This window comes from Panthera leo, chromosome C1, assembly GCF_018350215.1.
Source record: "Panthera leo isolate Ple1 chromosome C1, P.leo_Ple1_pat1.1, whole genome shotgun sequence".
Lineage (NCBI taxonomy): Eukaryota > Metazoa > Chordata > Mammalia > Carnivora > Felidae > Panthera > Panthera leo.
Window position 1 is genome coordinate 216,218,773 of NC_056686.1, and position 27,588 is coordinate 216,246,360.

The following is a 27,588-nucleotide window of genomic DNA, read 5'->3' on the forward strand; positions in this document are numbered from 1 at the left end:
CTAGAAATACAATCAAGATGCTGTTAGAATACAGCACCCACTCAACAACACAAAGTCAGTGAAAAAAAGATGAAAAAAATTACACATATAACACTTTAAAAATATGCATTGAAAAGTCTAAGGAAATAATCCAATTGTCTGAGTTAAGTATAATGAAAACATACTTTTATGGTAGGAAAAAAACAAACCCAAAACCACTTTATAAGTGAATCTGGAATGAAAATCATAGGATCACTTTAAAGAACAACGTTAAAAACAAATGATCTAAGTTTCCTTGCTACGCGTGTGCTCAAATGCCTCACTCTATATTCCGTATCTTGTGCCAAAACAGATAGAAATTTCCTTTATTTAATCATTTTAAAAAGTACCCAATTCTTGTATTTTCCAGGTGATATTTTTTATTCCTAGTATGTACATTTTCAACGTATGAAGTAGAATCTTACAATTCACATATTTTTACCTGATCTCTTCAATGACTATTAAAAAAATTTTTTTTAATGTTTATTTATTTCTGAGAGAGACAGAGACAGAATGCGAGTGGGTTAGGGGCAGAGAGAGAGGGAGACACAGAATCCGAAGCAGGCTCCAGGCTTCCAGCTGTCAGCACAGAGCCGGACGTGGGGCTTGAACTCACAAGCTGTGAGATCATGAGCTGAGCCGAAGTCAGATGCTCAACCGACTGAGCCACCCAGGTGCCCCACTTCAACGACTATTTTAAGTTCACTGTGTCCGTGAAGAGGTTAAAATAGATCTGTACCCCAATTTTTTTTGTCTGCGATGAATGTGTAAAATCGTTTTGAAGTCTTGCATTAATTTTCTGATTCTCTATCAGCCAATCATAGGATCTTGCTCTACCCTCCCTTACATTGTTCTTATGGTAATTTGCAGCAGATTTCTTTCATAGATGTACGCATGCAAAATATATTTTTAGCTCGTCTTTTTCCCTTTTGTCTCTAAAAATGAAACATTGAGGAGGTGACTCTGATTTGGGTCTTGGCAATAGCTCCAGAACTCTGCGAAGCGTTCAGCCAACTTCCTTACACTTGCATGATCTTTGAGCAAAGCAGAGAAATTTCTCAGCTCTCACTGGAGTTTTGCAACAACCCCAGTGGTATGCACTCTGTCCTGAGCGTTCTTCCTCTACGTTCCCTGACTGGCGTCCACGTCCATTTTGGAGGCAGATACGAGGATGTGACTATCCCACTGAACAGACGAGGACCCTGGGGATCATACCTAAGTGGCTCTCCCAAGTCGTTCTACATTAAGGAAGAAGCTGGTAGTAGGGTTTCCCGATTCCTTCCGTTCTGTGTTCCTCCCGTGACACCATGCTGTGCCGTTAATACGTGTGTATTCATGCATGTTTCTTGATATAGACTTTCTCTGACGAAAAATACATTTGGGGTCATTTGCAGCTTCTTTCTCTAGTTGCTTTTGAATTTAAAGGTTATAATATATTTAGGTCCTATGTTAATGAGCAGCTTTTCCTTTGGGCTAAGATATCTTTTCCTCGTTAGCAACTTTGGTCATATGGAATTCAAATTTGTTAACTCACCGCATAAACAGCAACTCATTTAAAAATAAATTACAAATATTAAAGGGAAAATAGAGAACATGATAATATAGTATATATTGAAATACATCAGCTGTAGAATAATGCATCTTAATGAAGGCTTCCCATGTGAATAAACCATTATATTTACAAGCTTTCCACAGTTAATGACCCGGAACCACATAGCGAAACCTACGTTTATAGCAAGGTCCTCTGTCAGCAAAAATATACATATTAATAATTGATGTTGCCGTAAACATAGGACATCTGATGATGCTTCCCGGGTTTGCGGGGAAATAGGACTCCACGGTCCATTAACTTAAAATGCTTATCTAATGTTTGATGGGCTTTGTCTTTAAAAATCCTTGTTCAAATTAGTCAGATAAAATGGACATTTGTCCACATGAAAATCTGTTCAATTTGTCAGTCACAAATACACTTGCAGATAAGTGATTTAATGCTGGCAACTTTCTCCAGAAGCTCACTGTCTTGGGGGCGTTGCGTCTTTATGGTGCTTTGTTGTCACTGAAGGCGAAGCCGAAACGGGTCTGGGGGAGGGAAAGAGTCCACTCTGAGCAAATGACCATCCCGTGAAATCTCTTGCTGTCATCAGTGCAGAGATTAATTAGCTCCAGAGCCTTCTGATCGCAGCGTGTGCTGCTGTTCATTAGGAAGCATCTAGAGGCGGGCTCAGTGGGCTCCCTGCTCCCGCCTCACGCTGTGGAGGAAACAGCTCTTCGGTGGATCCATTTCAAGACGGTGTGTGCGCGTGCGTGTATGCTCCTTAGTTTATGAAAACAAGCCATTTTGTTCCGTCATTTCGTTCCAGAGTAACAGACCTATATTTATATGTGTGTGTTTATACAGATACACCTACTTAAAAAAGAGGAACCCAGCAGAAGAAGTGGAATAAAATTGTAAGCAGACCCATAGCCGACGGTAGTCTCCTGCCCTCCGCCCAGAGTAGTTATGGTAAGGCCTTATTTTAGGATGCCGCAATTTTAGTGCGTGCAAAACTATTAGATAATAAAACATTTTCTAGCTCGTTAAGCCTAACTTCTAAAAATTGTTTCGTAGATTTAAGATTTGCTTCCTTAGGAGCTGGGCTAGGACAGTCACGTTGAGTTTACAACTGATAAGTGATAGAAGCTTACTCAGCCACATTTGTGTCCTACTTTCTTTGAAATATATATATATTTTTCTTGAGAGAGAGAGAGAGAGAGAGAGAGAGAGAGAGAGAGCGCGCTCAGGTTGGGGAGAGGAGCAGAGAAAGAGAAAGAGAGGGAATCTCAAGCAGGCTTCATGCTCAGCATAGAGCCCGACTCAGGGCTCAATCCCACGACCCTGGGATCATGACCTGAGCAGAAATCAAGAGTCAGATGCTCAACTGACTGAACCACCCAGGTGCCCCTCTTTAAATATTTTTAAAATAAACACTTCGATGCCACTTGCAAGCTGTGAGGCACTAGTTTAAGTGGTTTACAAATACTAATTTATTCCTCCTAATAACCTTATGAGTAGGTGGCATTATTATCTTCATTTTATACAGGAGGAAACTGAGGCACTGAAAGGTCAAGAACTTGGCCAGGGTCACACAGCCATGAAGCGGCTTTGGCCCAAGGCGTCTATTTCCGGCACCTCTGCTCCCAGCCTCTATGCTCAGCTGTGTCTCTCCAGTGACAGGTTTCTTCCAGCTTAACCCATTTTGTCTGAAAATGTTAAAAAAAAAAATTTTTTTTTAACATTTACTTATTATTGAGAGACGGGGAGAGAGAGAGAGAGAGACAAAGCACGAGCAGGGGAGGGGCAGAGAGAGGGGGAGACACAGAATCCGAAGCAGGCTCCAGGCTCTGAGCTGTCAGCACAGAGCCTGACGTGGGGCTCAAACCCGCAAATTGCAAGATCGTGACCTGAGCCGAAGTCAGACACTTAACCGACTGAGCCACCCAGGTGCCCCTGAAAAAAAGTTTTCTAAATGGGTACGATAGATCATACTTTAAAAAATGTTCATTTGTAATTTTGGTAGATACTGCTGATGCTTTCCTGCAAAGACGTTGCAAGATTTACTCTTCGCACAACAGTGTACAACAAAGCCCATCTTTCCATACTTAAATAGATAAAAAAAAGTTGGGCAGTTTAGTAGGCAATTTAGAATCACGAAGGATGTGAACATCTAAACCCACGATATTAAATCATTTGAAGAAAAGTAACAGCTGGTGCTCACATAGTGCTTACTGTGTGCTCTAGGTGAGACACTATCTTAAATGCTTTCCAGAGAGCAGTTTCCTTAGAAATTAACACGAAATCTATGAGTGTGGTGCCATGGCCATCTCCATCCCGCCTACGTGGAAATCGTGGCACCCAGAAGTCATGTCACTCCCGGAAGTCCCCACAGCTGGGAAACGGTAGAACCAGATCTGAACGCGGATGGGCGGGCTCCGGAATTCATGGCCTTCACCACTCTACCTGCTACATTAACAGACTGTGTAACAAGCCCAAATCTAAGGTAGTTGAGGATGAACGTTCTGCCCTTGGATGTAGGCTAAGAAATTCTGGGATCAGGGGCGCCTGGGCGGCTCAGTTGGTTAAGTGTCTGACTTCGGCTCAGGTCATGATCTCATGGTTTGTGAGTTCAAGCCCCGCGTGGGGCTCTGTGTTGACAGCTCATAGCCTGGAGCCTGCTTTGGATTCTGTGTCTCCCTCTCTCTCTGTCCTGCCTCGCTCATGCTGTGTCCCCCTCTCTCTCAAAAATAAATAAACGTTAAAAAAAAAAAAATCCTGGGAACAGGCTACAAAGGAAGGATAAGGAAGAGAATTCTTTTTGTCATGTAATTTCTGATGGTCTGGGGACGCGGAACAAGAATAAAGCAGAATTAAAATAGTAATAACTTAATATCAAACAAAAGGTTTCTGAGTAGGTAGGCTGTAAATCCCATTTAACAGAAAATGGTGCCCTCCCTCAAGCTCTGATCTCTCTGCCCAGCCTAAGAGCCTTTCGCGTACACCTGACCCAGGGTCACTGCTTTTCCTGGGTTGCGAACTTTTTTCTGGTGCATCACACACAGTGCGTGTGGCTTGTGGGGGCAGCGCTTGCTGCCTTAGGGGACTGTCACAATTCTCCCCCCGCAGCTACATGGGGTGGTTGCAGATCAGAGTCAGACCACGTGCGCTGCTCCAACTCCATTACTTTCTGAGATCCTACTTTCAACAGGCTAATTTCAAGTTCATTAATCTGAGTAGCAAATAACAAAGGCCAGGAGAGTGTGTATTTTGAAATTAGTGGCATGGGTATTTTCTGCAACAACTTATTTTGGAATATACTGTGTTTCATTACGTAGACAAGTTATCACACTTCTTCATGATTCAGTTATCGCGACAACGTACTATGCTTTTCCAAGATGATTCATGTTGGCCACTGCTCCTTGAAGGCCTATCCTACCCCAAGCTGTAGGTCAGGCCCTTTACCTGGCATCTCTCTGCGAAATAGGTGGCAGCATCCTGCTCTTACGGAAGAAGAAACTGAGGCTCAAGGGAGGGAGGGTATGCCACCCAAAGACCTCCCACAGGCCCCCGTGTAGAACTGGGTGCACAAGCGGGCCACCCAGAAACCTGTCTTCATCAACATGGCGGAATAGACTCTTTAAGCTGGTGCCTGGAGACATGCGCTCATTTCGAAGATGCTGCCTCCCCCAGGGACGCTTAGGAAACAGTTCTTTTGCCTTCAAAAAGTAAACTAAAACTAAAACTACACAAAACCCCCACGAATCATGACAAATCTGTTTTTTTTTTTTTTCTGAGAATAAATTTCCAGAAACAAACATCATTTGAACTGTAATGAATAATATATATGACCAAGCTGGATGATGTCGGTTTTGGTTGGAACTAAAGTCGTGACCACAAAGAGCACGTCCTCTTGGTCCTTCTCTCCTTTTGGCTCTGAGAACAGTTCCCAAGGAAGAGCCCATGACCACCGATGGCTCCTGACATACATACAGGCTTCCCAAGTGGGGCTTCTGAGGGGGCTGCGTTTCAGGAGCTCACTGGGGGCCCAAGCTCCAACTTTGGGTTATTATTCTTATTATCATTTATTTATTTATTTTGAGAGAGAGAGACATAGAGAGCGAGCAGGGGAGGGGCAGAGAGAGAGGGAGACAGAGAATCCCAAGCAGACTCCGCACTGTCAGCGCAGAGCCCAACATGGGGCTCGATCTCACCAACTGCAAGTTCATGACCAGAGCTAAAACCAAGAGTCAGACGCTTAACCGACTGAGCCAGCCAGGTGCCCTGGGGTTATTTGTTAATAAGGAAGACCAGATTGACCAACAGATAATTTATAATACAGCTTGTTTGATGTTAGAATCTGAAGGTGAGCAGGGTTTTATGGTGCTTTGAAGACTTAGTTGACTCATTTCCAAGCGACGGCTCTTCCTCTTTAATAACTGTCCCCCAGCGTTATTATAATGAAAACATTGCTAGCTCCAGGGTAACATAAAATATACGATGGGCACGACCATAGGACAAATTATTTCAAAGGGATCCACAGAATGAAATATATTACATTCATTAATTTTCCTTCCGCTCGATTCACCCCATTGGCTCTGCCAATTAAAGTAACTGCACATGAATTTTTAGAGTGCTATTTATTTTCTTTTGTAGATTTTAGAATATAAATATTTAAAATGGCAATATCAAAAAAATAATTTATATGACAATGGTAAAGGAAACATTTGGTCAGGAAGGGAAGGCATAATGATGTCTGTTGCTCTAATTCTGGTTTCAGTTACTAAATACCTGGAAATAGGCCAAGCTTCCCAAAACATACAAATACTATTTTGATCAGATAAGTCAACGGCTTATTCACTGGCGTGATGGAACGAAATGAAGTTATGGAAAAATGAAATTTTAAAACGAGTGGACAATATCTTCATTAGTGATATAGTGGAAAATATATTCAATTGAAAACATTTCTTGGATTTGGGGTAATGGCTTTTTATGGTTATCAGCCAGAGGACAGGAGATACCATTCTCTTAAAAATTGAACCCATACATTTCTCGATGGTGTAAAATTTCAATAGAATACACATTACCAGCAGGAGACGTACTTGGAAGAAAAAAAAAAAAAAAGGCAAACCAGAGAAAGTCACATTTAACGCAAAACAGACAAGTTGCTCTCTTTATATTATCCAAACCCTGAACTGCTGAAAAATTAACACAGACTTCTTTGATTTGAGCTGAAAAGATATAAACTCCAAAGTAAAACAGAAAAAATACAGTAACAAACACGTAATTCTGTCTTTGTGTGCTATCAGTGTAAGCAATTAAGATTCTCGGATGAAAAAGAGTGCTAGGCTATTCCCGAGTTTCTGGCTACGTGTTACACATAATAGACATGCATGCTGAGTTAAATTAAAAGGAAATTGTTGAACCAAACTGCTAATGTAAAATTTCATGTCAAACTTAGATGATCTTAGATTGAATGTTTTGACTGCTAGTTAAGTTTGGAAAGTACAAAGTTGGAGTGAACCATTGTTTTTATCACGATATCGTACATGTGTCTGCCTCTTCAGGGCTGGAGAGAGAAACAGATTTATATCTTTGTCTGTCTCCCCATCCATATGCACCAAATGATGTGGAGGTCTTAGGGGAAAAAAAATTGGTATGATTCTACGCCCACTTGCTTTCATTTTAAATGTGTACTTTTTCCCAGTTAATGAAGTAAAGTTTAAGCATGTTGAAAAATACAATGACAGACAGAGAAACAATCTTCCAAAGTCCCCACATTAAAAAAAATGAATGCTATTGTACACGGTATCTTTTCTTTCTTTTGCAAGTGCATAGATGTGTGTATATATTTAGTTGAAATCATATCAAATTATATGTGTAATTCCAAACCTTGAATTTTTACTTTGAGCGTTTTCATGTCATCAAAAACTAATCATAAACATAGTTCTCAAAGGTGACATACGACTACATTAATGTGGGTCCACTAGAAGTTATTTAACTACGTCCTTACTCTGAACCGGCTTTATCCCCGATTTGTCATTATCAAAAAGAACCCTGGAGGAGACTTCCACGGGCATAAATCTCTATTTCGGATGGTTTCCTCAAGACAGAGATAGAACGTTGTGGGGACAGGATGTAAACATCTTAACCATCGTGCACTTTGCTCATCGTCTTTTAGAAAGGCAGAGTCCATGTAACTCATGGCGTTGCCTCCCACCCTTGCCAATAATTACAACTTGAAAAAAATTTTTTTCTTTTGCTTATAAGATAGAAACAGCTTAGCTTATTTCACTAATTCTTTTTTTTTAATGTTTACTTATTTATTTTGAGGGGGCAGGGGGGAGAGAGAGGGAGAGAGAGAGAGAGAGAATCCCAAGCAGGCTCCACGCTGTCAACACAGAGCCCAATGTGGGGCTCGATCTCACAAACTGTGAGATCATGACCTGAGCCGAAACCGAGAGTCGGTCATTTAACCGACTGAGGCGCCCAGATGTCCCATATGTCACTAATTCTAAGATGCATGGTTTTCATAATTAACGTGTCCGAAATTAGGGATGGATGTGGATTACAATCAAGGTGGTGTTTTGTTTTATCTGACAGTATTCTCTTTAAGAGCATGTAAAAATCACGATGCGTCTTATAATTGGTGACATCTCAGATTCAAGGAAACGCAGTATCTCATTTAATTTTTGATTTGTGTTTTTTGACCACTAGCAAATAGTCATGATTCTCATAGAATCATTTCAGTATACGCTGCAATGTCCCAGCGAATTGAAAAACAGGTTTTTTAATTGTGGCTAAACAAACAAACAAACCCATAAGAGGCACTTTCTAGGGATACAGCTCAGCAGTGTTCTGCATCTTCACACTGCTGTGAAACAGATCTGTAGAACTTTTTGATTTTGCAAAACTGCAACCCCACACCCACTGGGCAATGACTGCCGGCCCCCCTCCCCCGCCCCCCGAGCCTTTGGCAGTCATGATTCTGCTCTCTGTGTCTCTGTTTCTGATGACTCTGGGTGCCTCATACAAGTGGGATCGGGCAGTATTTTTATCTTTTCGTGACTGCTTATTTCACATCACACGATGTCTTCAAAGTTCGCCTGTGCTATAGCATGCGACAGGCTTCCTTTTTACGGCTAAATAGTATTCCACCCAGTGAACGTGTTAAATCGTAGACATCAGCAACGGCTGGCCGGGACTGCTCACCCACGTGGCTCTTTCAGCACACCCAAGCAGGTGCACAGCAAGAGATGGGCTGGGGTCCCAGGTGTCTCGATACCAAAGAGAAATGTTGACTCATTTTTTTTTTTAAACTCAGAGATCAAAGGGAAATCAAGAAAATAGGTGATGAAGATTGAGGTATTTCTTAAATCGTACATACATACTGTATGACTGATCGTATTCTTTAAGACAATAAAGGCTGGATGTCACCATTTAGGCTTTATAAACACGTGCAGTGGCATCAGACCCCTCCACCGGCTGACTACACCCTTCCAAGTGTCTGGAAGATGGGCCTGAATTCTTTCCACAAGCAAAATAATTCGTATTTTCAATTCTGTGCTGATAACGGAGGTGGTGCACAGGGGTCATAGTGGCAGGGTGGAGTGGTTGGTCCAGGACACGGGGCCGAAGGGAGATACAAGATATTCCAACATCAAGTGTATTTACCCTGACGTTGGTTACTTAGAACGTGCCATCATAACACGGATGAAAATTATACAGCAGTAGCCCGAATGTGGGGCTCAATTACAGCTTTTCTATATTTAATAATATTGCTGATAAGATCTCATAATTTATTTAAATCCTCAAGTCCCAAAAAGAAACTAATATTTTTATATGAGAAGACCTGATAGAAATATGGGTGAAAGGAACACGTCGATGGTTGATCACAGAACTGAGAGAGCTATTGTGCCTCACTGTGCTCGTATCACCCACACACTGGTCACCACCTGATTTCTCTAAAAGTGAGAAGGTGGAATGCAGTCTTAGAAAATATAACTTAAATACAAAAAGGAAAGAGTAATATAATGAAACCCACTTTCCTACACTGGTTACAAAAGTGTAAATAACATTTGTTATTTTTTTACTTTTCACGTTATTCTTTGAGTTCATATATATATATATATTTAAAATTTTTTAATGTTTGTTTATTTTTTGAAAGAGAGAGAGAGACAGAGTGCAAGCGGGGGAGGGGCAGACAGAGGCAGAGACACAGAATGCAAAGCAGGCTCCAGGCTCTGAGCTGTCAGCACAGAACCCGATGTGGGGCTTGAACCCACGATCTATGAGATCACGACCTGAGCCGAAGTTGGATGCATAACCTCTCTGAGTATATTAATTGTTAAAAATAGAAAGCAAGAAAAATCATAAATCCTGATTTTTGTCCTATTGAGATATACATTTGGTAAGAAATACACAGATGTGGGAAAATGTATTGTGAATCGGTATTATTTAAAGTTTCGGGGCACCTGGGTGGCTCAGTCGGTTAAGCGCCTGACTTCAGCTCAGGTCATGAGCTCACGGCTTGTGAGTTTGAGCCCCACGTCAGGCTCTGTGCTGACAACTCAGAGCCTGGAGCCTGCTTCGGATTCTGTGTCTCCCTCTCTCTCTGCCCCTCCCCCGCTCGTGCTCTGTCTCTCTCAAAAATAAATAAACATTAGAAAAAATTTTAAAGGTTCAGTTAAAAAGAAAGCTACAGATTGTCTAAACCATGATTCCTACCATTTTCTCCTGGGATAAAATTTTGAACATGTACTTTATCTGTGATTTTTTAGACATAAAAAACACGTTTATTGTAGAGAAGTGTAAAAATAAGCGAAAGCATTAAAAATAGGATCACGGGGTTCACATTTTACACTTGGCACGTTACACAGAAACTCTAAACACACTTCTAAAGCCACACAATGGCACGTTTTAACTGTGTGAACTGTTTCTGGGCACCTGTCTACCAAGTATAAAACTGCTCTGATACGAATAATTATATATCGTAAATGTTGCTCACATTTTTTTTTTTTAGCATGGAGATTGCAAGGGTCAGGATTACTGAGCAAACAGGCCTAAGTGTTTTTTTTTTTAAATGTGTTTGATGTTTATTTATTTTTTGAGAGAGAGACAGAGAGACAGAGCATGAACATGGGAGGGGCAGAGAGAGAGGAGACACAGAATCCGAAGCGGGCTCCAGGCTCCGAGCCGTCAGCACAGAGCCCGACGCGGGGCTCGACCTCACGAATCGCTAATCATGACCTGAGCCAAAGTCAGATGCTTAACCGACTGAGCCCCCCGGTCTCCCTTGTGCTTTAATGTTTATAAGGAGACCAACTGTCCTCAGAAGGGTGGGCGTGCACTTAAACCCTGGTTATTGTCCCCGGGCTGCACCTGCCCCTGGGTCCTCACCCAGTCCGGGCATCGCCATTACTGGCTTTCTTTTCCTTTCTTAGCAGAGATTTAAAAAACATGGTGCGAGAGCATTGCCGGGCTGGCTCTTCCTCTCCACCCCTCTCCTGCCACCGCCCCCCCACCCCCCCCCGCCCCGTCATTCCGGCCTCCCTGTGGGGCTCCCCCAGCCTCCCCGCCCTCCCTCCCTCCGCTCCTCCCGGTAAATGCTCTGACCATCCAACTCCACCCTGGCACCTGCTTCTCACAGGCCCCAAGTGAAAGCCGGGATGCGGAAAATCACTTGGCATTCGCTGCAGTGATTAGTTTGTTTGGGTATTTGTTTTTTTACCTCTTTGGTCTGTTTCGATCTTTGTACTTCCCTAGATCACCTTCTCTGTTCAGTATTTTCTAACTTATTACCTTAGTCACTCAGGATACTATTTAATAGTTTGTTTTTTTTTTTTTTTAAAGCTTATTGGTATTTGTGGTTATCTGTGTTTCTTTTCTTCTTTTAGCCCCACTCGAGCTTGGTGCATGATTAGCATTTTCAAAGCCTCAGCCACAGTATCTATCAATGTTTTTATCCCGGCATTAAATATGGGGCACTGAACTACATCCTGCTCCCAACCGCACAAGTTTGGGAGTGGATTTTACCCACGTGGGCCTCAGATGACAGCTGCCTGCAGCCTTGTGAGACCCTGAGCAGGAGACTTAGCTAAGCCCAGACTCCTGACCCACAGAAACTGAGCTGATGAGTGTGTGTTTAAGCTGCTAGGTTGTGGTCATATTGTTACGCGGCAACAGGTAACTAATACGCACCCATTCAGCTCTGATTCAGTCATCCCCACGGAGATCTGCCCCCAAAAGCCAGCTAGCTCAGTGCAAACCCATTCTCTTGACCACAAATACTGACGGAGGGCAGGGCAGACCTCACGCAGGAATGGCGGTTTGTGAGCAATTCAGAGCTTATTCCCACGCCCGGAACGCTCTGCGTATTCCAAGGGAGATGTGTACACGGACACGTGACTGCTCTGTCCAGATCCCCCGGGCACACTCCCGTGCAGTGCGGGCCGCTCCATTCTCTTCAGTCACAGGTTACCTATTTTTCTTTCCTCTCTTCCCACAAAAACTCTCTAAGACACAAGTCCCAAGAAAGCCACATGCGCGTCCTGCCTGTAAGAGAACTTACCATACCCAGGAATATCATCTCCTCCTGCCTCAGTTTTTCGGTTTTCTTATGTTGATGGAAACCTCGCCAGACCTAAAAAGAAATAAATGGTTATTTGTCTAATACATTAAAACAAAAACAAAAACCCTGTCCTACCCTTTCTCCCGTTTCAAATGATACAATGACTATGCAGTCAAGGCCGTGCGCGTGTGTGTGTTCATGGAATATTTTTTCTTCTGTGATCACAGGCAAAAAATTTAAAGAGAGAACAAATGGCCTATTCGCTGCCTGAGCACCCAACTGTGGACCCAGAGCCACCCTACTGAACAAGGGGGGCGGGGCGCCGTCCTGTTCACCCACGGGCTGGACAGGATCCACACTCGCCCAGCACCCTGGAAGCAAATCTGCCAACCACACAGCCCACCTGCTGGCCCAGACATCCTCCCGGCTGCCAGAACGGCCGTCATCCACAAGACGAGCGACAACAGGTGCTGGCGAGGGTGAGGGGAAAAGGAACCTCCCGCACTGCCGGTGGGCGTGCGAACCGGGGCAGCCACTGGGGACACGGTATGGGGGTTCCTCAAAAAATTAAAAATAGAACTACCCTACACTCCAGCAATCCCACGTCTGGGTACATATCTGAGGGAAATGAAGTCACTGACTTGAAGAGAGATGTACACGTTATTTCAATGCATGTTCATCGCAGCATTATTTACGATTGATACGATGATGGAAACCACCTGTCAGTGGATGGGTGAATGGATAAAAAAGGTGGTATATACTATATACACACAACGGAATATTATCCAGCTAAAAAAAAAAAAAAAGAAGGAAATCTGAGCACCTGAGTGGCTCAGTCGGTTGAGCATCCGACTTTGGCTCAGGTCATGGTCTCAAGGTCTGTGAGTTCGAGCCCCACGTTGGGCTCTGTGCTGACAGCTTGGAGCCTGGAGCCTGCTTCGGATTCTGTGTCTCCCCCTCTCTCTGCCCCTCCCCTGTTCATGCTCTGTCTCTCTCTCTCAAGATAAATAAACATATAAAAAATTAAAAAAAGAAATCCTGATATTTGTGTCAACATGCATGAATTTTGAGGGCAGCATGCTAAGCGAAAGAAGGCCACATAGAGAAGGACAACTACTATTAAGATCTCACTTGCATGTGGAATCTAAAAACACTGACCCTGTAGAAACAGATGTCTAGTAGTTTGGGTATCTGAGTAGGTTTGGGATCGCTAGGGGCTGGGAGTTGAAGAAAATGGGGGAAAGTGGCCAGAAGGCACCAACTTCCAGTTGTCAGATGAATGAGTTCGCCTCATTCAACAACACTGTGCTGTGTTCTTGAAAGCTGCTTAAAAGAGTTGATCTGAAGGGTGCTCACTATCGAAAACTGGTAATTATGTGAGGTGATGGACGTTTTAACTACCCTTACAGTGATAATCACTTTGCCATATATACGTATATCACATCACGACATCATACATCTTAAACGTACACAATGTTTTATGTCAAATGCATCGCAATAAAGCCGGGGGAGGGAGAGGAGAAGTGGCTTCTAATTCTCATTAGTGAGAGTCCCCTACCCAGGTTTCTTCAAGAGAAACTTCCAGATTGCAGGAGTGTGGGGCTCGATCTAAGGGTGGCACTTCATACTTTTAAAAGAAAAATTTCCACCGCAATGGGGGGAGATATAACACAGTCACGTCCAAGATTGATACGACTCAAGCTCTGAACTCAGATGCTTGTCTAGAACTTCATCACAGGAACATAAAGAACACGGTCTGTTAGCGGTCCCCCTGTGCCCTTCTGCCCGGCCCCATCATGAACCCAGAGGGAGGGGGTCCTGACCCTCCAGCTGGGGTCTGTGTCCTCATGCTCTCTTTCTCTCTTATCTGGTTCCAATTTGCCTCATGTTTCCATCTCCTGAATTTCTCGTAAGCAGCCTTGGCCTCCATTTGGAAAAAGGTGTGGAGCAGACCCCCGGTGCTCATCCAACAAAGCGGGGGGACCTCAGGCCCGCTTCAGAAAGGAACACTGGGGTGCCCGGGTGGCTCAGTCGGTTAAGCGTCTGACTCTTGATTTCAGCTCAGGTCACGGTCTCACGGTTCATGGGATTGAGTCCTGCATCGGGCTCTGCGCTCACAGCACAGAGCCTGCTTGGGATTCTCTCCCCCTCTCTCTGCCCCTCCCCTGCTCTCCCTCTCTCTCTGTCTCTCACAACAAATAAATAAACATTTAAAGGAATGAGGATGTCCCGGTCACCGGCCAGAGGGGTTGACCTTTGTTCCCCTTCTGTGATTACGTCTGTGTGTGAACGCGCTTTTATTTTTTATTTTTTATTTTTTTAAATTTATTTTTTTTAACGTTTATTTATTTTTGAGACAGAGAGAGACAGAGCATGAACGGGGGAGGGGCAGAAAGAGAGGGAGACACAGAATCTGAAACAGGCTCCAGGCTCTGAGCCATCAGCCCAGAGCCCGACGCGGGGCTCGAACTCACGGACCACGAGATCGTGACCTGAGCTGAAGTCGGACGCTCAACCGACCGAGCCACCCAGGCGCCCCTGAACGCGCTTTTAAAAATTCACTAGGGATTGACATTCTCACTGAATGTTTCACAACACTCTTTCCAATGATTATCAATGATCTTTGAAAATATTTGAATAAAATGCCCTGCATGTTACACCTATTTATAATACAATTAAAAACAAAATAAAACAACACGTGACCAAGCTTACTTAAGGGTTGTCCCCAGGGTAAGATAATAAATCTTTCCAGCATTTAAAATCCAGTTCCCTTAAAGGCAGAATTTTGGAATTTTGGGTTCCAGAGCTCACCCTGACCCTGGTGTGCATTTCTAGCTGTGTCAAGGCACCTGCCCCCGCTCCACCGGCACCCTGCTCGCACCTTCTGAATCTGCAGCGCTGCGGCCTCCAGATCCACTACTTTCTCGCTAAGGAACTTGGCTTGTTTCGCTCTGTACTCTTGAAGAAAGATCTGCTTCATGAACATGGCTCTTAGACGACCCTGCCGCGCCCTCTCAGCGATCTGGATTAGTTTCACGGCCTCTTCTAGGGGGATACTCTTCACAGAGTATTTCTGCAAAAACATTCAAGGTAAATCAGTGTTTAAACATGTTTACTACATCAGTTGATCCTGGGAGCCTCACAAGCTGACTTCGAACACAACTTTGCTGAAAGTTCGATAAAGAGTCTGAGAGTTGTCTCGTTCCATCATCTTACTCTTTAATTATGTGGATTTTGATAACAGGAACATAAAGAACACGGTCTGTTAGCGGTCCCCCTGCACCCTTCTGCCCGCCCCCATCATGAACCCAGAGGGAGGGGGTCCTGACCCTCCAGCTGGGGTCTGTGTCCTCATGGTCACCACGTCACCATGGTGACACTGGTGCTCTGGTCCCATATTTAAGGATCCCGTAAGCTTTCCTCTACCATTCCGAACAAAATCCTAATCAGTCCCACAATATTTTAGGTTGGCAGAAAATTATACCAGGAATGCCAATAAAATGGATTCAATAAAACTCAAAATCACTATCAGTGTTTGATTAACTTAATAGTGGAAACATATAAATTAAAAACACATCTTTAATACGAGACCTTGAAACGTAAAATACACAGGCAGTAAAATGCTGGCTTCAAAATCAATTACGGGATGATGTAGTGAATACGAGTAAGGCTAAAATCATTTCAGGAGTATTCAATTTATGTATGAAATGTCTTCTAGTACCTACGTGTTTGCATTTCAGAACATCCAAATGGGACGGGAAGATTATGTCTGGAGAAAAATCAGAGCTCGTGCAGGAAAATGCTGCCTTTGGAGACGTCAGGTGGGGGTTGTGGAGGCCCCGCCGGGTGAGGGGCTGAGCCATTTCCTGAGGAGGGTCCAGGGCAAGGCTGCTGGGGCGTCCAGAGCCCCGTGTCAGCTCTGAGTGGATGCAGGGGTGAGGCTCTCTGCTCTCCTTGGGGCGAGGGAGAAGCTGGGCACGTGGCCTGGCTTGGGTGGAGCCTCATGCAGGGACAGAAGCAGAAGGGAGAGGCCTTTTGAATCTGAGAAACACCCAGTCGTGGGCTGAGCCCTTGCTCAGGTCTCAGAGGGCAGCGTGGCCACCTTATCAGGACACGGTGCCAGACGCTGAGGTCCCAAGTGTGGGCTCCAATTCATCCCCGGGGCCACTGTTTCCCGCGATGGCCTCTTCTCTGCGTAATGACTGTGTGTGTCGGGGGCCGCGGTGCCCAGGAAGGAGCAAGGGGTGGGGAGGGGCATTCACTCAGACCCCGGAGAGGCCAGATGCTTTTCTTAGATATCCTCAGCAAGTTCACAAAGCAACCTCCAAGACAGGTATTGCTGTGACCGCTCAAGAGTTAAGAAGACGGAGCCCGATAGAAGAAAAATAATTCACACGAGCCCCCGCGGTTAGTACGGGTGGAGCCAATTTGAGCCACGACTGGCCATCTTCCTGACCAAGCCCCCACTGTGCCTCAGCCTCGGCTCCCCTTGAGGAAGCTCTTCCACATACCAATCCCTCCAAGTTTTGTTTTCAGTGACACCTCATCATCTCAGATGTGCAGGGAGCACACGTTTTCAATAACGCACTTGGCACGCCAGAGTAGAACGGAGGCCGTTTTGGTACCGAATTGGATGAGGCCTGTTCAATCACTGGAGCAGAGAGCAGGTGTCCTGCAAACATGAGCTATCATTGTACTTATTTCCTTCAGACATCATCACTCTGAAAATCGTTGCAGCCCTTACTGAATACTTCTGAGGGTTGGCGTGGTCTATGCAGGACGACAAAGATATCTGAACATTTATGGAGGGCCCAAGACTAAATACGAAGCATGAGAAATGGAGGACCGGACGGTGACATCTGTCTCCCAGAATTCTTCTTGGGATCTATATTGCATGTACGTATATCTTTAGGAAAGAGGCAGCTTAAGGTGCAAATGGGGTCTCGTGAGGCACCGAAGGCCAAGGGAAAGTCACACAGGTGTCGCGTGCTGCTGCCCGGAGCCCGGTGTTTCGCGGACGTTCAGCCCGTCTTCGGATGGGGCTGGGACAGAGATGGCCGGGACTACGTAGCAGATCCAGTGGGGCTGGCTGCTGGGAAAGAAAGTTCCCTGCCGTCGACCCCGCACAAGTGAAGAGGGACAGCAGAGAGGGTAAGCAGGACAAGGAGCAGAGAGGGATCTTTAGGGCTCTACTGTAGCATCTGTGATGTCACCTCCCTTCTCGTGTCCCCTGTAAAAAGCCCTCAGTGAAGTCTGCACTGCTGGTCAGTGCTCTGTGCCTGGGGATTCCTCTGGGGGGCGCCAGATGGTGCTGAGGGCTTCCCTCTGAATGACGCATGGGCTGAAGGCAGGGACAGGTGCAAGGACGGCTCGATGGCCCCCACTCTAAAAGGCCCTGGGACTGGCCTCCGGGAGTGTGCAGTGCAGAGGAAGGGCCGGGCATCTAAGGGCGAGGTGGAGGAAGGAGGGACAGCCTCGAGTTAGCGGGGTCAGGACAGGTGCCGGAGGGTTGCTGCATCAGGCTGGGCTCTGCTGAACGAGCACCGTTTCGACAGGCCGAGGTGTAGGGGAAAGAGCGAGCCCTCCCTGCAGCTTGAAGCACGGCCATGAATGCCAGAGAGCAGAGACGCCTCAGACGGTGCGTGTTGCCCACCTGCTTCTCCAGGCAGGCAGACAGGCCGCATCCTTCTCTCTCCCTGCTGCCATTCTGGTTGTGCTCGGAATTTTCCATGGTGCCGTGACCCAACACCCAATGGGGCCTATCTGCGGGAAGCCCGCACGTGCTGGTTTCCCCTCGCGTAGTTACCGAGAGCGCCCCTTTCACCCTGAATTGTCCCAGTTTGGACACACGACTGCCGCCTCCCTGCTTGGGCTGTGACCGGCCAGGGGCACGAGGCACTGATTCGGGAGGCAGCGAGGGTCACCGAAATGCGTGACTGGCCAGAAGGCGGATATGGCAGTGCCATGTGGAAATGTCTGAAATGAAAAGACTGCCCAGTAGGTTACCTTAGCAATTATTTCCCGTGAAACACTCAGCTTCTGACTTTAGGTTAGGTGAACCTGAGTTGAAGAATTACAGAGTCAATGATCTGCCTAATCTCAGAGACACTGAGATTCGCCAACAAAGCATTACGTTCTGATCTCTGTTTCTAAGTTCTTGAAAATAATGCTTATGAATCGTCAAAGACACATCCTGAAGGTAAGCAACTTCTTACATACCGAACAGCACGGGGGACGAGTGCTCCTTTCCTCGCCCTGGAGACAATCTGTCTCTCACACAGTCAGGAGCCACGGGGAAAGGAGGTTTTATAGATTATGGAATGATGGTGGTTAAAATGGTTTACAAACCTTTTCAGCCATATCTAATCCAGTGTCAGCTAATATCTGAGCCAGGATTTTCTCTCTTCCTTTGATTACTTCCAACTTCTCCTTCAAAAAATACTTGGGGATGGGAATATCTAATTGTTGCTAGAGAAGAGAAAAAATAAGCAAAAGGGCACATTTGTCACAACTTAAGGACACAGTTCAAACCCATCTAAAACATACAGTAAGGACCGTATATCAAAGAGATGCATTTTACTTCCCATCCTTATTCAAGAGGTGATGACACCAGTGGCATAAAAACAATTCATTACCACTAAGGAAACGCAAATAAAGTCATAAGGAAAAGTCATGGCCATGGCCCTTATTTTAATCGTTATGTAAGACGTAAGAACTCACATCAATTAATTCACAATTAACTCATGATAACTTCATGAATTTCTTTAAGGAAATAGAATATCATCTCAGCCTACCTCAAACAATAATGCAAATTAAGATAGCAAAGTATTGCGACGGAGAGATCTTTGAAATAAACCTAATGATTTATCATCAGCATCGTTAACTATTTGCCTGTAAATGATCACAGGTTTTTTTCCCCTAATACTTTGGTTGGACTTTTCCTTAAACGACCCGAAATTACAAAAGTTATTGGCAAAGTTCATTTGCTTTATTAGGAAACTTGTTTTTTATGCAATAAATATAAACTTCTGTTTTTCACTTGTGCAGATTACCAACTAGTTCAGTTGCTGGAGGTCACGCGAATATTTACGAGCCCAAGTTCAACCATCAGAAGGGTAGAAGTGCTATCTAGGGGTGCGGGGTGGCCCTTGGCCACCCCCCATGAGGAACACTGTGCTAGACACTCTTTCAGACCCTCCTGGCTGCCCCCTGGTAGACCAGTCAGCTGGGCAAAGCTAAGGGTTCGGTCCTCGGGGTCAGTTCCCCTTTTCCCTATTCTGGCATGACTCTCCACACCCTCTCCCCTACCCGGGGAATTCTGCTGAACAGGCCTTCCGTTAAAGAAGCATTGTAACAGAAAGGGGTGTCCTTTTTTCGGACTTGGTGAGATTGTACCAATACCAGACGGCAACCGCTTTTGAAAACCAAACTTTTCTTAGACGGATGGAATTTTGGGGTGAACTGAAAGTGGGTTTCCAGGATGCAGTGAGTGACTGTGGCCTGGGGGATGGAGCAAAGTCAGAAGAGAGTGATTACACTTTTATTTAATGTGGAGATTGTATTTATTAGTAGGTGTGTTAAAGCATTGTGCTTTTCCAACTGTGACGACAACGTGTTATTGACACGGCTCCGCGGGGTCCGAGAACGAAGAGTCTGAGGGTGAGGGAACGGAGCAGCGGAGGACGAAAGAGGAGGGAAGCCGAAGACAGTTGCTCGGGTTCGCGGCTAGACCTCCATCCGCAAACCACTTTATGTCCAACCCAGATGCTTTGGGGTTTCCCATTCTCTAAGGGACCTCTCTCGTGTTCTCTGGAGAGCGGCTTTCTCCATTCTTCTGAGCATCTGATGAACTCGCGAATTTGGGGCAGCACAGTTCTGACTCGAAGACAGAAACCAGTCTCTCGGTCTCAGTTTCAGAATCTCTCGGGGAAGGATCGCCTGGGGCAGCCACCAGCACCCATCCCTGGTCTGATCAGCTGTGGCCGGGCTGTGGGTCACACCGCACACAGATAGCTGGGTGCTGGCCCGATGGAATAGCGGAGCCGTGTGCCATGTGGGTGGCGGCCACAGGGGCCCAGACTCAGGGGTGCTGGCTGGTCAGGCTTCCACTGGGAACTGCAGGGCTGAGCCCCACAGGATTCCCAGAGCTGGTACGTGTGCGTGTCCCTGGCCCGGCAGCGCTCCCGGGGTCCGTGCCGCTGCTGGTCCCGCCTGGACCCCAGTGTCGTCACGTGGCTCAGTGTGCCCACCCCTGAAGTGCTGGACCACACAGTTGACAGTCTCCTACCGGGAAGGCTTCCTGGACAATGTCACTCGTTCATCGCCCCTTTTAGTGCTCATGAACTTTGAAAAGATGAACCAGCTCAACCAGAGGGGTGACGACTGAAGCAGGAGGAAAAGCAGGGGAAAATCTGAAGGAGCCCGCCACACAGATTTCATAGATGTCTTACTCTTCAACTTTGAGCAGGCTATTTAATATTCTCGGGATTAAATTAATACATTTAATACTACTTCACTAATTCGATTTAGGGATATGATTTAATGGCTGTTGATTTCACGCTTATCCTCAGGGGTTCTTGATCTTTTCACACGGGTGGAGTAAAGTACACATGACCGAAAAAATCCAGGGCTTTAAGCCATGCTCTTGTAAGTGAACGCGACAAACATGAAAGTTTCGGAGTGACCTTCAACACTTTCCATCATTTTAGTTACCCTTATAGTCCTTTCTAACAAAGTGCAATAACAATGCTAGAAAAACCTATTCCGGAAAGAAACAACCTTTATAGAATCTCGCATGTTTTCGAAAGGAAGGAGCATTACACACCAGGTGGAAAATTGAACACTGTCTCCTTTTAATTTTATTTTAGGGAAATGTTCCTTTTGAAACGAAGACTGAGCTCACAGGACCGTGACACTGCAAGGAGCTGCCCACTGGCCTCTGGCTGACTCGGCCAGACAGAGCGTCAGAAGAGACTCTGGGCGTCTGGCAGTGGGGGTCGGGAGGGCGGTGGCAGGGAGACAGAAGGTCCTCAGCTCCAGGGCATCAGAGAGAGAGAGAGAGGAGGCCCTTCTTTCTTGTCTGAGCCTCAGAGGCCTATCGCCATAAATCCCCAAGTCACCAAAGACCCAAAGGAGAGGAGGAGACACATCCACCTGGTAATAAGGAACCAGCAGCCAATCAGCCCGAAGAAAATGGGGGTAAACAAAGGCCAGAAGGAGATCTTCCTGGGCAACAAAAGTAGGGGCACTGCTACTGGAAATTGGGAGGGTTTGTGCCACAGGATATTTGCGAAAGGGTTGGCCTCCTCCATCCAACAGACCTGGGCAGACACCATGGTGACCAAGTAAGACCACAACATTGGACCCAAGGACTGTGAAAAGATTTGTCTGTGCCCACAACTACAGGAACCCAATCCTTGTCCATAGCAGTATGGCCCAACCGAAGGGCAAAGCTTCACCTTTTCATACAACAACCAGTAAATGTGCCTAGGAAGCCTAGAGTATTGGTTACGGACCTACATATCCAATTTAAAACAAGACACTGATGAGAAAAGAGGCTGAGTACTTACAGGAGCCAACTTTAGGTCCTGTAGGATATCATCGAAATAATGAAACTCGGTTAATTCCAATTCAACCATCTCATTCTTCAGCTCCAGGATGCGACCCATCACCCCGTCCAGTATTTTTCGGATCAGCAGTCGCTTCTGTGGGTGGACAATCTGGTCGTAGACATTCTCCAGGTTTCTAAAGATCTGCACATATTTTATGTAGAAGGTGGCTAACATTTGGAAGATGAAACCTGGATTTCTTTGTGATTCCATCATAGTCTCAGACTCTTTATCAAGCAGAGAATTGAGGGCTTCTTGGGTCTGATGCCATATCTTATTATACATTCTGAGGAAAGACAGAGAATAAGCAAAAATTCCTTCATAAGCCACACAAAATGGGCATCTGGTATAACAAACAGTAACGCGGCATCGAATGAGAGCTAAGAACACGGCATGTAATTACGAGGCCCTTTAGACCATTTGTGTCTCATTTTGAGGTGCATGTGATTTTTGGATGTGACCACGCTGTTATCATCAAATACGTAGATTAAAAGACTTTTCACCTAAATGATATCAAGCGATTCCTCACTAGACCCATAAAACCTGCATCATTATACTCATTTAATAGATGAAGAAGTTGATAACGAGAATATTCAACCGATCTGTCCAGATACACAGCTGGTGGGGTATAAACTGGAACAATGACATTGGAAAGTCATTCCATACTATTTTATAAAGTTGAACGTGAGCAGATGCTATGAATGAACAATTACACCCCAGAGAGACTCTTGTAAATCGTCATCAAGAATGAACAACTAGCACTCAGAAGGACCAGGCCTTGTGCTCTCTCTTCCCAGGGCTCTGCCGGAAGGTGGGCTTTCCCTCGCCGCCCCCCTGCTGGCGTTCCCTAGCCTGCCTCTTCCCTCTTGTCTCATCTGTTGTCCCTCCTTCTGGGTTTTTGTGATATCTCCTGTCAAATGCTCGAATGTTCCCTTGGCCCTCATGCGTGTATGGCCTTTGAAGTCCTCTATTGCCATTTTGGAGGCGATTCAGGAAGAGTGGGAGATCGAAATGCTCATTTGGTCCACCTTGTTTACCTGGGAGTCCCCCATCGACCTTCCCAAGGTCATTCCCAGGCACGCCCTCTGGGTCTTCTGCTCTGGCCCCACTCTCTGCTCCTCCTTGCATCAGCCCTGTCCTCTGAGAACCGTAAACATCAGGTCCCGGAAGTGACCACGGGCCGTGACCTGTGTTATGTGTGATGTTGCAGGGGACGCTCCCTGAGCAGGGCTCCTGTGCCTCTCTGTGCGGTGGGAGGGGGAGGTGGCCTGCTCCTGAGAGGGAGGTGGGTGTCTGAGCCCAGTGCGCGTGAGTCTGAGCTCCGGACCACAATTCAACATGGTACCGCCACCTCTACCTTGACCAAAAACAGAACCACCACCGCCAAAAAGTACACTCCTAACTCTTGCCAAGGGGGGTGGGTGACAAACTGGACCTCCCCCTTTTAACGTCCGTTCACTTGATGGCAAATGAGACTGAGTATCTCCACGCACTCTGGTCGTTGGAGGTTGTTTATCCATTTGCTTTGCTTTGTTTTTTTTTAAATTTTTTTTAATGTTTATTTATTTTTGAGACAGAGAGAGACAGAGCATGAACGGGGAAGGTCAGAGAGAGAGGAAGACACAGAATCGGAAGCAGGCTCCAGGCTCCGAGCTGTCAGCACAGAGTCCGACGTGGGGCTCGAACCCACGAGCCGTGAGATCATGACCTGAGCCGAAGTCGGAGGCTCAACTGACTGAGACACCCAGGTCCCTGCTTTGCTTGTTTTTATGTCGGATTGTTTTTCTACTAATTTCTGGGGGTTCTTTATACATTCTGAGTGTCTACGCCTTCCTCAGCTTGCCTCCCAGCCGAGAAGCTGGTGTCTCACCATGCACGGCCCAGCGAGGGGACTGCCGGGAAGGGCGATCCCACCCGGATTCACGGGGGTCCAGCCGTAGCCCTGCAGGCCGGTTTGCAGCCAGGCCCCATGGGGGCAGCAGTCCCAGGGCACAGAGCCCGTCCCTGTGCCAGGGCCCAGCCACTGCTGTGCACTCCCACTCTGCTCCTGGTGCGGACGTTTTCACCTTGCATTAAAAAATTCCAATTCTTGGATTTTTCAAGTTAAAATATTTTCATTTTATTTTAAAATGTGATAGGGGCACCTGGGTGGCTCAGTCGGTTAAGCGTCCGACTTCGGCTCAGGTCACGATCTCGCGGTTCGTGAGTTCGAGCCCCGCATCGGGCTCTGTGCTGACGGCTCAGAGCCTGGAGCCTGTTTCGGATTCTGTGTCTCCCTCTCTCTGACCCTCCCCCGTTCATGCTCTGTCTCTCTCTGTCCCAAAAATAAATAAACGTTAAAAAAAATAAAATAAAATAAAATGTGATATTACACTATTAAGCATAATAAATACGCGTCAGTATGTTATCGGTTCGTATAAACTTAACAACTGAAAACATTTTTAAAAATAAACATTAAAAAAAATAAAACATTAAAAAAATTAAACATTTTTTACTTTTTATTTTCTTATTTTTTAAAAGGGAGAATATGGGGAAGTGGTCACTTTTAAAGTTTATTTATGAGACAGAGAGAAAGAAAGAGAGAGAGCGTGTGCACAAGTGGGGGAGGGGCAGAGAGAGAGGGAGATACAGAATCTGAAATAGACTCCAGGCTCCCAGCTGTGAGCACAGAGCCCGATGTGGGGCTCGAACCCACAGACCACAAGATCATGACCTGATCTGAAGTCAGATGCTCAAGTGACTGAGCCACCCGGGTGCCCCAAAACATTTTTTAATCAATTTTTTAAAATGTTTTATTTGTTTTTAAAAGCAAGAGAGACAGAGCATGAGCCCGGGAGGGACAGCGAGAGAGCAGGAGACACAGAATCCGAAGCAGGCTCCAGGCTCCGAGCTGTGAGCACAGAGCCCAACGCGGGGCTCGAACCCACGGACCGCGAGATCATGACCTGAGCCAAAGTCGGAAGCTCAACCGCCACCCGGGCACCCCATTAATCCATTATGTGTTTGTTCCTGGGACAGAGATGAGAGACGTTCATCTTCCTGGCCACAAGTCAAAGCTTTCCTTGGTGCCAAGTCTTTCAGGTTCAGATGATGGCGATGACAATGACGATGGTGATGATGAGGGTAACAGCTCACCAGGACGTCACATCGGTCACCGTCCTCAGTGCTCCTGTAAACCCGACAACCCCATGGGGCAGGTGCTATCGTCGCTGCGGTTTGCAGACGGGCGGACGGAGACACGGCAAAGTTGCCCAAAGCAGAGCGATCTGCACGCAGGGCCCTCGCCCAGGCAGGCTGGCCCCAGCGCCCATACTCTGAGCGCTTTGTGGCTCCCCGGTCTTCGGGGTGAAAGCAGACGAGGGTGATGCCTCGCAGGGCATAGCTCTGATGGGCGCCACGAGAAAACACAGATTCACGGTTGAAAACACACGGCCCCACCCCAGCACTCCACCGAGGTTCATACTGAAGGCTGCCTCGGGCGTGCCATCCGCGGGCGCCAACGTCCCATGTCTCCAAACGTGGCCATCTTTAAAAACCATTGCCAGTGGAAAAGTCTCTGCCAGACGACTCGATGAAGAGAGAACGTTTTGGGGAAAGTTAGATTCCGCTCAGCACAGGACCTGCCGCTCCTTGCAGAAGAAACGGCTGTTTGTTGGACACTCTGCCCTGTAATGGCAGCAGCAGCACCTTCTGCCCGGTCCCAGCATGGCGCATGGGGCCACTCTGCCTGCCGGGCCTTTAAACGACAGGCAAACGGGACAGGGGAGGCGGAGGAGAAACCAAGGGGGCTGCTGTGGAGCCGTCCAGGCCAGCTTGTCACGTACGTGCCCAGGGGAGCTGGCGTGGGGGGGGAGCTGTCCAGGGTGTCGGGGGGCCGAGCACGTTCTCAGTTCGCCAGAGCCCAGACTCGGACACTCTGAGGGGGGACGGCAGACCCCGGCATCCCCTGACCTGATGGGTGACACCGGCTGCAGAGAAAGTGTCCACATAAAACAGAAAACCGCGTGGTTTGTTTCGTGGCCTACACCTGTCAGGACGATACAGAAGACAATTACAGGCTAATTTTGTTTAGAACCTGGATCTAAAGTCCCAGTTAGCAAACAGGATGTAGCCAGTGCCAGATCAAAAGAGTGGTTCCCTCTGACCAGGGAGGGGTCATCCCAGGAATCTGCGAGAATTTCACATAAAGAGAAGCAGAGCTAAATACAGCAACAGAACACTACAGACCGAAGATTGTTTCCACAGATGCCAAGAAAATGCTCAATAAATTTAATTTACGGCATACGCCTGATGCAGAATACTGTCCACATACCCAGAGAACAGATGCTGTCAGCCCCTCAAGACGCTGAACACCAGAGACCAAAAGTATTTTCAGGAGACATACTAGAAATCTGGAAGGCAGGAGTCAAAAAGGACGAAGCGGAATGAAAAGGGATTAATTAATACAAAAGATTTAAGAAACTGCTTGTAAATGACACAGCTGCAAAATGCAAGGAGGTCAGTAACAAATATAAGAAGTCAACTGGTACAGCAAAGCTTTTTGGCGAAAGCCACAAAAACTAAACGCGGAGAAAAGCAGGAAAAACGAGACCTCGCTCCCAGTACTGATGAAACATCTAAAAATGAATATGGTGGGAGCCCCACAATGTCATTGAAGAAAATTCTGGAACGCTAGCTGCAGAGGATCAGAAGGGGCAGAAGGCAGGAGAGACCGGACGAAAAGAAAGCAGACTCCTGAGACTGACAAGCAGATTTAATATTACCAAGAATTTGGGGATAAGATCCTGGAGGCTCTACAAATGAAGCCAGTTGAGATTTCTAAATGGGGGGGGGGGGCGGGGTCATCAATAAAAGATAAGGGGCGCTTATCAGACTTCAAAGCGCTTACCACACCAGTCAGCACCAAGGTTGTGCAATGCTCCGGGGAGGCTGCCTCCGTGGGGTGCAGGTGGGGTGACCTGAATCCCACGAAGACCCAACCCGTCGTGAGCAAGGGACGTGAAGGGGGGACTTCCACTGGGGTAAGACGCCCAGATTAATGGCAGAACACAACTAGAATTTAAGAAAGCCTGGACCCTGCTTTGGGACAGACCCAGCCCGGGGAGGCCTCGCTGCCCTAGCTCACTCACTGGCTTCCATCCAGGGTCAAGGAAGCAGAAACGCCTCCAAGGCCATGGCTGGGCGGACCCATCACTGGAGCTCTGGGCCACAGATTCTCCTTGTGGCTTCAGCCTTTCAAGTCCTGCCTTTTGGGCGGCAGCCTCTTCCTCCCTCACCTGCTGCGTGATCTCGGCTAGAAAGACCAGGCAGAGGTCATTGGTTGATGGCAAACATTAAGTAGCCGTGTGAGCAGGCCAACCTCCGCACTGTCAGCCTTTTCTCTGGAGACCGACCTTCGCTTCACTGCCCTCCAGTCTCCCTGCTGTCCTGATGTTCCTCGACGTGTGCCCACTGGTCACAGCCCGGCCACTCTCTGGACTGCCAGCAGCCCGGCCACGGTGCCTTGGCCAGGCCAGCCTGGAGACCCCCCACGTCCCCTGGAGACCTACCCCGCCTCGCTGCCCCACAGTCCCCGCATCCTTCTGCTGAACCAGTGCCCGGGCAACATCGTGTGAGACAAGGGATGTGGCAAGATGATTTTGTTTTTTAATTCTTTTTTTAATGTGTATTTTTGAGAGTGAGAGACAGAGCACCAGCAAGGGAGGGGCAGAGAGAGAGGGAGACACAGAATCCGAAGCAGGCTCCAGGCTCCGAGCTGTCAGCACAGAGCCCGATGCGGGGCTCGAACTCACGGACCGTGAGATCATGACCTGAGCCGAAGTCGGATGCTCAACCGACTGAGCCACCCAGGCGCCCCAAGA

General features: G+C 46.7%; 1 protein-coding gene across 4 annotated transcripts in view; it reads right to left on the bottom strand.

The window, feature by feature from the left end:
- The window catches only part of IQCA1 (IQ motif containing with AAA domain 1), a 153,442-nt gene that overhangs the window by 122,189 nt on the left and 3,665 nt on the right, over positions 1–27,588 (bottom strand). For all 4 annotated transcript variants that reach the window (XM_042950630.1, XM_042950629.1, XM_042950626.1 and 1 more), the window contains exons 2-5: positions 21,689–22,013; positions 18,468–18,587; positions 15,001–15,192; positions 12,120–12,191 (exon numbers count right to left, since the gene is read on the bottom strand). In XM_042950630.1, the coding sequence (XP_042806564.1) occupies positions 12,120–12,191; positions 15,001–15,192; positions 18,468–18,587; positions 21,689–22,013 (709 nt within the window). The remainder of the gene's footprint in view (positions 1–12,119; positions 12,192–15,000; positions 15,193–18,467; positions 18,588–21,688; positions 22,014–27,588) is intronic.